The sequence below is a fragment of the Rhinopithecus roxellana genome, chromosome 12 (assembly GCF_007565055.1).
Source record: "Rhinopithecus roxellana isolate Shanxi Qingling chromosome 12, ASM756505v1, whole genome shotgun sequence".
NCBI classification, from domain to species: Eukaryota; Metazoa; Chordata; class Mammalia; order Primates; family Cercopithecidae; genus Rhinopithecus; species Rhinopithecus roxellana.
Window position 1 is genome coordinate 23,404,752 of NC_044560.1, and position 8,910 is coordinate 23,413,661.

At 64.9% G+C, this 8,910-nt stretch overlaps 1 protein-coding gene across 2 annotated transcripts; it reads right to left on the reverse strand.

Moving 5' to 3' along the window:
- Nucleotides 1-329: 329 nt before the first annotated feature.
- MXRA8 (matrix remodeling associated 8) lies at nucleotides 330-6,659 on the reverse strand. Of its 2 annotated transcripts, none has more exons than XM_030913104.1 (10): nucleotides 5,875-6,659; nucleotides 4,105-4,128; nucleotides 2,967-3,269; nucleotides 2,768-2,869; nucleotides 2,210-2,680; nucleotides 1,884-2,039; nucleotides 1,723-1,762; nucleotides 1,561-1,637; nucleotides 1,379-1,459; nucleotides 330-1,166 (listed from the first exon to the last, which is right to left on the reverse strand). In XM_030913104.1, the coding sequence occupies exons 1-10, from the start codon at nucleotides 5,921-5,923 to the stop codon at nucleotides 1,141-1,143; spliced, it is 1,329 nt and encodes a 442-aa protein (XP_030768964.1). In that variant the 5' UTR covers nucleotides 5,924-6,659; the 3' UTR covers nucleotides 330-1,140. The 2 variants fall into 2 exon arrangements, with proteins under 2 accessions (XP_030768964.1, XP_030768963.1); XM_030913103.1 differs by having other exon boundaries at nucleotides 1,379-1,477.
- Nucleotides 6,660-8,910: the final 2,251 nt, after the last annotated feature.

An 8,910-nucleotide genomic window follows, 5' to 3' on the forward strand; every position in this document is an offset into this window, starting at 1 on the left:
CTCTGCCTCTCCCAGAGCTGTGCTCCCACGGTCTCCTCTCTGTCCTCACAGCCACCACCACGTCCCCCTTCCCCACATCCAGGTCAGCCCTCAAGGGAATATGAACTCCTCCACGACCAGAAGCATGCCACACAGAACTAACTCAAATGTCCCCTTCCCAGGACACCAACTCCCAGAGGACCCAGACCCAGACCTTTCAGCCCAAGGAATGGGATGATGTCAGGGGCTTCAGGTGGAGATGAAGAAGACGTGGGGATTCCCAGGCCCAGACTTGTGCCTTGCCCACCCCTAGGAGACAGGAAGTTTCAGTAGCATACCTGGGCCAAGTCTAAAAGTCAGATGGGGCCTTTATTGTGATGGTGGCAGGTCCACCAGCAGGTGCAAATGTGGGGTGCTGAGAGTGGCAACATAGGCCACCCCAAGCCACCTTCACCCCCTCGCCTGTTCTCAGCCAGTACAGAAGCCAAATGTGGCCCCAGCCCTAGACTCTAGCCTAGGCAGAGTCCAAGGGAGGGGTGTCAGGGTCAGAAGTCACAGGGAGCCCAGTGACTGTCAAGGTGGCTGAGAGCAAGGCTAGGGTAGGGGTGGAAGCAGAGAAAGGGCGGGGGGTGCAGCCCCAGGTGGCCCAAAGCAGCACAGAGGGGCAAGGGCTGGCATTCACCAAGTCACCAGGTCCCTGGGGAGAAGATGGTGCCTGGAGCCCTGCGTGGTACAGGCGGAGGAGCCCTCGGGAGCTCTTGACGGCGGGCAGCACCCCAGGAGGAGTGGGACTCCTGCCCTGGGGCTGACCCCAGTTTTGGGGCTGCCAGGTTCTGATGGGAGTGTCTTCCAGGAATGTCTTCCAGCCCCCAGTGGGCAGAGCCCAGGAGGGTCTGAGGGCATGATGGGCATCAGTGGGATTTTGGTTGTGTCTGGGGTGAGCAGGGCCACCCGTGAGCTAAGGCCGAAGGCGTGGGGCTATGCTGCCACCAAACCCCTGGGAGAGGGGTGTGGTGGCAGCTTCTGCATATGCCCAGACCAAATTCCAGGAAAGCGGGACCAGCCGCTGGAAGGGGTGAGCCCAGGAGCATCAGGGGATGCCCGGAGGGGCACAGACAGGAAAGATGCAGCTGCTGGCCCAGCCAGGAGCCCAGGGTCGCTCTATTTGCAGTACTCCTTCCGGAACCCTGGAAGCCAAGGGTGCCAACGGGTCGGCGTCTGTTCTCCACCCTCATCACAGTGGGAGGCGCAGGGCAGACCCCCAGCAGGACTCCCCAGGGACTTCTGAGCCTGAGGTGGCAGGGGCCCTGGGCCTGGCTGGTGTCTGCCCTTGGGGGTCCCGGATGAGTTGGAATGGGGACGGGCAGGGCTCTGAGATGGGCTGAGGTAGCCCACTCACCTTTGTCTAGGTCGATGTACTTGGCAGGGAGGGGGCTGTGGGCCAGCTCCGCCCTCTCCTTCAAGATGTTGTTTTTGTAATCTGTGGGAGGAGAGCAGGCTGAGGTCCCCTCTCCCACGATGCACTTCCCAGCCCAGGCCTGGCAGCTGCGCCAGTGCCTTGGTGTCCCAGCACCGCCTCACCTAGCTGTATGTCCTCACTCCTGTAAAGTATCTGGTCCCCTGCAGCCACAGCGAACTCCGCCAAATTCACATCCTTCCTGGAGGATGAGAGTGGGAGGAGGTTACAGCTGGGTGGGGTGGAGGGGGCCCTGGTCCCCAGGAGGGCTGGGAGGGAGTACTCACCCCTTTGACTTTCCCGACTTCTGGTCCGAGTATTCGTAGCCTGGGAAGGAGACTCACATTGGGGGCAGTGCCGCCCCCTCCGCAGGTCCCCCAGCCCAGAGGACCGCCCTCCCGCCCACCTCAGTCTCCTGGGGCCGCTGGCTCTGCCGGGGCAGCCTCACCTCCGCGGTGCCTGCGGACGGCCAGGAGGACGGTGACCAGCAGCAGGATGAAGAGCAGCAGCGTGGCCAGCACGTAGCCCAGCTGCTGGAAGAAGTGGGCTCGGCTCTCGGGAACGATGACGTTTATGACGTTGTGGCCGCGAGCCAGTGTGGGGTCTGCGGGGGGCGCGGGGTGAGGGCAGCGTCAGGCATCAGCAAGACCTGTGCCCCGACCCGGGCCACGGCCCCTGCTGGGCTCCGCAGGCCTCCGGCAAGGGACAGCGGGCGCAGGGCAACCCCAAGTGGGGTGGGCTCCCGCCTTCCTGGGTCCTGGGGCGGCCTTTCACCTGGACCTGGGGCGCCGCTGTGGCTGGAGCCGTTGCCCGGAGAGCCCCGGGGGGGCGGCTCCGCGTGGGGTTCAGCGACCGTCAGGTGGAAGACGCGGCGTTCGTGCAGGCCGCAGTAGTGGTGGTGCAGGTGGCAGGAGTAGGTGCCCTCGTCGGCGACCTCCAGCGGCTCGATGTGCAGCGAGAAGTCACCGCGCTCAAAGGCGTCTGCGCCCACGGCCACGCGGTCGCGCAGGAAAAGGGGCCCGTAGGCGCGGCGCTCGCCCGACGCGTACAGGTCCAGCAGGCGGTCCGCGCGGTCGTGCGGGACCCCGGGCGGCTGGCGATCCCAGTGCACCACCTGCTGCGCCTCCTCCACGTGCCGGTCGGTCCACACGTGCCCGCGGTTCACGCAAGTCAGGAGCGCGGGCGCGCCGCGCGCCACCGCCAACACCTCCTTCTCGCCGTCCCAGTAGGCGGGGGTGGCCGGGGCTGCGGAGGGTGCGCAGTCAGCGGCGCGCGGGCCCAGGTGGGCGCGCGGGCCCGGGTGGAGGGTGGGGGGTGGGGGCGCGCACTCACGGCCGTCGGTGACCTCCAGGCGGACGGCCAGGCTCTCGTAGAGGTGGCAGTAGTGGTGGTGCAGATTGCAGGTGTACAGCCCCGCGTCCGTCTCCTCCACCGCTGCACACCCAGGAGGAAGCCGCGCGTAAGCCTCGCGGTGCCCTGGACCCCGCGGCCCCGGCCCCCTGCCCCGACCCCGCGGCCCCGGCCCCCGCACCGCGGATGAGCAGCGAGAAGTTGCCGTCGTCGAAGGCTGAGGCCGAGAGCTCCAGGCGACCGCGGTCCCGCGCCTCATACACGCGCTGCTCGCCCGCCGAGTACAAGTCCAGCAGGCGCCGCGCAGGGCCGCCCCCGGGGCCGCGCAGGTCCCAGTGGAGCACGCGCTGGCGGTCGTGCAGCCGGTCCTGGGTCCACACCATGCGCGGGCTCTGGCAGCGCAGCACCGCCCGGGCGCCCGCCGCCCAGCTCACCGCGGACTCGGACACCACGGAGCTGCCAGCGGCGGCGGGCACTGAGGACCCTGGTGGGGGAGGGGAGTCCGTGGGGGAGGGGAGGGGCACCCGAGGGTTCTGATGGGGGAGGGGGAATCAGTGGGGGAGGGGAGGGTCCCGAGGACCCTGGTAGGGGAGGGGGAATCAGTGGGTGAGGGGCGGACCCTGGGAGTCCTGATGGGAGAGGGGGAGTCGGTGGGGGAGGAGCGGACCCTGAGGGCCCTGACGGGGGAGAGGGAGTCAGTGGGGGAGGGGAGGGTCCCTAGGACCCGAGGCCCCTCGTGGTGGAGGGCGAGTCCGTGGGAGGGTGCATGCCCCCAAGGCCCATGTGGGAGAAGGGGAATCACTGGGGGAGGGGCGGCCCCCCCAGGGCCCTGGTGGGGGTGGGGGAGTGAGTGGGGGAGGGGAGGGTCCCTGGGACCCTGGTGGGGGAGGGGGCATCTGTGGGGTGTGTGGGCTCCGGAGCCCCGTCATGGGGGAGGGGTATGCCCCCAAGAACCCACGTGGGGGAAGGGGAATCATTGGGGGAGGGGCGGCCCCCTGCGGGCCCTGGTTGGGGAGGGGGAGTTCATGGGGGAGAGGTGGGTCCTGAGGGCCATGGTGGGTAGGGGACTCAGTGGGGGTGGGGCAGGTCCCTGAGGGCCCTTGTTGGGGAAGGACAGTCAGTGGGGGAGGGGCAGGGCCCTGGAGGTTCCCTGTGGCTGAGGGGGCATCTGTGGGGGAGGGTTGGGCCCCCGAGGGCCCTGTGGGGGAGGGGGGTTAGTGAGGGAGGGGAAGGGCTGAGGACCCCCGCAGGGCAGGCCTGGCAAGATAGGAGGGGCTGAGGGGGAGTGGGGGTGGACAGCTGGGGCCAGGGTCACTTACCTGAGTGCAGAAGGACAGCAGAGCCTGGAATGAGAGGAGTGAGCTGTGAGACCACCCACAGCCCCACCTGGCCCCGGGACCCCCACTTGGCCCCCTTGGTCCCTCCTGTAGTCCCAGACAAAATGGGTGCTGTGAGACCCACTTCGGTGCCGGGAGGGTGCCTCTCTACACAGCCCCGCATAGCCCTCCCTGCCACCCCGCTGGGCTTTGAACGGCACCTGCCCTTGGGGAGTGGGGAAGCCAGGGCATGGGTGTAGGCCAGGGCCAGGCCCCAAGCCAGCCGGTTCTGGGGTGTCACCGGGGCCACCCCAGCTGGCTGCAGCCAAGTCACCCAGAGCACCAACGAGGCTGGGTCTGTGGGATCCCCCACACTCCCTCCAGGGCTGTGCCCCAGTCCCCAAGGGTCCTTGGAGCCTCAGACTCTGGGGACCCCACACCACACCTAAGGCTCAGCGCAGCCCGAGGTCCTTCCACAGGGCAGAGGCCTGAAGGCTGAACGTGGGTCGTGACCCCAGCTGTCACACCACAGGCCCGCGTTCCTGCTTGCAGGGAACTCTCATCATTTTAAGCTGCCTCAGCATCCACTGAGTCTAGGCTGGACTTCCTCCGATTGGAAGCGGGGCCGTCACCTGGGACAGTTTCCAGTTCACATCCCCTTTCCTCGAGCTGATCCACCCAGACGCCCACCCTACACAGTGTCCCCTGGTGACCCCTCCCATGTCCACACGGACTCCACGCCCCACATGGAATGTGCAGCCACACCGCCGAGACGCCCTACAGTTAGCATGGCCCCACGGGGCTTGTGCCTCTTGCCTTAAACCTACCAGTTAAAATTCCCCCGCCAGGCACAGTGGCTCACGCCTGTAATCCCAGCACTTTGGGAGGCTGAGGCAGGTGGATCACCTGAGGTCAGGAGTTCAAGACCAGCCTGGTCAACATGGTGAAACCCAGTCTCTACTAAAAATACAAAAATTAGCCAGGCGTGGTGGTGGTGGGCACCTATAGTCACAGCTACTTGGGAGGCTGAGACAAGAAAATCACTTGAACCTGGGACGTGGAGGTTGCAGTGAGACAAGATCACGCCACTGCACTCCAGCCTCCTTGGCGAGAAACTCCGTCCAAAAAAAAAAAAATTCCTGAGGGAAACCTGTATGCGGAACACCATGGTCCCAGTAAAGGGTTGGCCTGGGGGTCCCTGTCTCTCCACTTTCCCTGGCCTCCCAGCACTCTGTGCACCCCAGGGCCTGTGGGTGATCAAAACTGTGTTTCCATCCTGTGTCTCTTGATCACTGGGGGCTGCTCTCCCTCCTGTAGATCCTACATGAAAACTGCCCTGGAGATGTGGCTGAGAGCCTGGGAGTTTCCCAGAGGAATGTGCTCGGTCAGCAGGCCAGCCCAGGCCTGGGAGCGGGGGCTGGAACAGATCCCACAGTTCTCAGGTCCCCCCATCACTGACCCACTCCCTAAACGGAGCCCCAGCAAGAGGGGGTGCAGGAAGGGCCCTGATGGAGATGCCACCCTGCCTGGGCCCCCAGACCTCTTGGCCCTCTGGGCTCCAGCTCCCTAGCGAGGGGAGGCTGGCCAAGGTCTCACTGAAGACATCGCACCCTCCAGCAAGCAGCTCTCCCGAGCTCCCCTAGACCCATTCTCTTCCCTGGTGGGGCCTTCCCACCCCTCCTGGCCCAAGCTCAGACGGGCGGTTTTGTCTGAAACGGACTCGCGTAACCCCACATGCTGCCCCCTACTCGCCTCCCGGGGCCCCACACTCACTCTGCAGAAGCACAAGTTTCCACAGCAGGATTCGGGATGGCAGCGCCATGGCCCCCGCCCCGCCCAGGCTTTGTCCCACTCGGCTCTAAGACTCTCTCCAGAAAAACAGCCTTACCCCCTCCCCCCCTCAGCACCCGCAGTGACATCACGGAGCCCTGGGCCTGTCTACAGTCTGGGGACCGCCCCTCTGGCTCCTCCCGGGCCCCTTGGCCTCCCCCATCCTCGCTGGCCTGCTGGGGAGGGGCAGTGTGGGAGCAGAGGCCCAGCCCCTCACGGTCAGGCCTGGGGAGGGGTTAGTGACCCTACCCTTGGAGGGACAAGAAGGTCCGAGGGCGTGGGCCCCTGAGACCACATGAGCGTGTCTCACAGCTGGGAGCCTTCCGGGCCTGTGGTGCGGGGTTGGGACTGTTGGGTGAGTGGCCGCTTGGCCCCACCTCTGGCCTCCCCCCACGTGAGACACCTCGGGGCAGGGTCTTCCCCTCAGCCTGTTCCAGGCCCCAGAAAGGCCTCCCGGAGCTGAGACTGCCCCCACCCACTGTGCACCCTGGTACCCTCCTTTAGACCAAATGGCCCTTCCAGCTCCAACCTTTGGCCATGTGTGACCTTGGTACCCGTCTCCTCTGGGGGGCATGGTGGGCTCTCTTAAGACAGGATGATGGACGCTGCCAATCAGTAGTCCCCTTTATAACCTGGAGAGTCAGCCAGGGAGGGGGGGCCCTGAGCACTGGGAGGCCTGGAGGTGAGCAGACCTCTCTCCTGCTGGCCCCGTCCCCTGGGGCTGCCCACCTTTAAGGGCGCAGCCTGGTGTCCCTGAAACTAGGTGCCGGGTTATAGGGCCCCTGGAGAAAGGGGAGAGTGGGATCCCCACCACAGAAGGCACAAATTTGAAACTCTGGGAAAACTTAAAAAGTCACATAAACAAATCCGAAATAACAGCCTGCACTGTGTACCAAACCCAACTCCTTCTAATTAAGCAAACCTCAAGAAAAAAAAATCTGAACAACCACAACTACAAGAAACCCTCAGAGTGTAGTTCGGCACGCCCACTTGGAGTGAGCACTCCTTAAAGGCCTCGGGGGCCCTGGGGTGGGGGGCTTAACCCTGAACCCTGCTCTGGTCCCCAAGTCCTCAGACAGTGGGAAGCCCAGTGCAGATCAGAGTCTTGGTCTCAGGGCAAGGGGAGGGGGCTCTGCTGCTCCAGTGAGAGGGTGTGAGGGCAACGGGCCAACATAAGGATGCAAGACCCCCACCCCGGCCCGGCACGGTCAGACCCTTTCCTCAGCAGGGTCCTGGCCCGGGAGGTACCCTTTCCAAACTGGCTTCAGGGCTGAACACATCCCGCCACCCCCACTCCCTCCCTGGGCCTTTCATTCTGGAAAAACAAGCCCCACCTGGCTGGCCTCGAGGCCTCTGCTGGCCTCTCCTCCTGTTTTTCCAACTGGTTTGTATTAGTGCTGGCAGCTGCCCGCCCGCCCATGTCTGTCTCCATTGCACACCCTGGGGCCTTGGCCTCTGCCATCTCTGTCTCCTTCTCTGGCTTCTTCCGTCACTCTCCCCGGTCCCTCTCTCCCCGTGGAGGGAGGAGGACAGCAGTTTGATGGGGGGCAGGGTTGGCCTTTTCGGTCCGGGAGGGCCCGGCTCCAGGTGCAGGGCTGAGAGGGGCGCCTGGTCCACACTACGGCCTCAGGCCAGGGCTCGCCACACTCTGCAGGGCCGTCCCTCTCCAGGCAGTGGTCTCCAGCCACAGTTTCGGGAGCCCAGCCAGCTGAGATGCAGGCCAGAGGCTGTCGTCTGAGAGGGCCCTGACCTCTGACAGGACCACCTGGGGGCAGCTGACCCCCCTGGGACCCTGGGCAAGGAGCAAAAGGCCGAAGAGGCCACCAGGCCCCTTCCCTGCCCCTCCCTGTCCGGCCCTCAGCAGGAAATAGCCACGGAGGAGAGCAGGCCCGGCAGTGACCAGGTCACCTGCTCCTCCCAGGGCCACTGACCTGTGCCCCTCCTGCCCCTTCCTGGGCCGGGACTGTGGAGTCTCTGCTTGCTGGGGGGGTGGGGTGGGGGGTTCTGCAGTGCCGTGGGTGTGTGACTTAATTCCCAGCCTGGCCTGGCATTTTTCTCCCTCCAGGGAAGAGGACAAACCAGGACAAAACAAAGCCACTGGCATCACCGTGCTCTGGCTAAGCCCCCAGTCAAACCAGCACCCTGGACCCTCCTCCGGGCCCCCCCTCCGGGGGCTGGGGCGGAGCAAGAGGGGTCAGCTGGCCCTACTGCCCGCACTGAGGACCTGATCTTGGCTGCCATTCCTGGTGGCTCGGACATTCCAGGCAGCCCAGCTCATTGGGAAGAAAAACCACAGGCACTCAGAACCACAAGCAGCACAGCCAAGCCCGTGTTCACTCCCATGAGCGTGCGCACACAGACATGCACACACACGGAGACACACGTGGAGAGACACACGGAGACACAGAGATACACAGAGACACACATGGCAGCACACACAAAGACACAGAGATACACGGAGATACACGGAGACACACACACGGGTCCACACACAGAAACAGACACGGAAAGACACAGAGACGTGGACCTGTGGCTGCGCAGTGGATCATCAATGGGTGAAGAGTCCCACTTCCCATCGTTCTGAAGCGTTTGCTGAGCACCTCCTGGGTGCCCGGCTTGCTGGGCACTGGGGACTCAGCACAAAGCCGGGTGCCGGCCGTGGCCCTCTTGGACCCCAGCCTCCTGGACTGTGCTGAGTGTGGGGGAGGGAATGAGACAGGGTGGGGTGCGCCGAGGCTGGAGGGGTGAGGACAGACGGACCCAAGGGCACATCTCTGTGTCAGCAAATGCCAGGCAAGGCCTGAGGACGCGGCTTCCAGGCGCAGCCAGCGGCGGGGCTGCCAGGAGTGGTCTTGGGAAGCCAGGGACCCTGTGTGTATATGTTGGGGGGTGGCCACTGCTGACACCAACACAGACAGGGTCAGGCTCCAGGACAAACCATATTCTCCGCCACCACACCGGCTGCGCACACAGGAAGCA

Excerpts from the sequence above, each read along its gene's own strand:
- MXRA8 (XM_030913103.1), bottom strand. The coding sequence starts at position 5,923 with ATGGCGCTGCCATCCCGAATCCTGCTGTGGAAACTTGTGCTTCTGCAG. Across the intron at positions 2,870-2,966 it reads CTTCTCGCTGCTCATCCGCG|CGGTGGAGGAGACGGACGCG; the intron begins GTGCGGGGGCCG and ends CTGGGTGTGCAG. Across the intron at positions 1,638-1,722 it reads AAGTCGGGAAAGTCAAAGGG|GAAGGATGTGAATTTGGCGG; the intron begins GTGAGTACTCCC and ends CTCATCCTCCAG.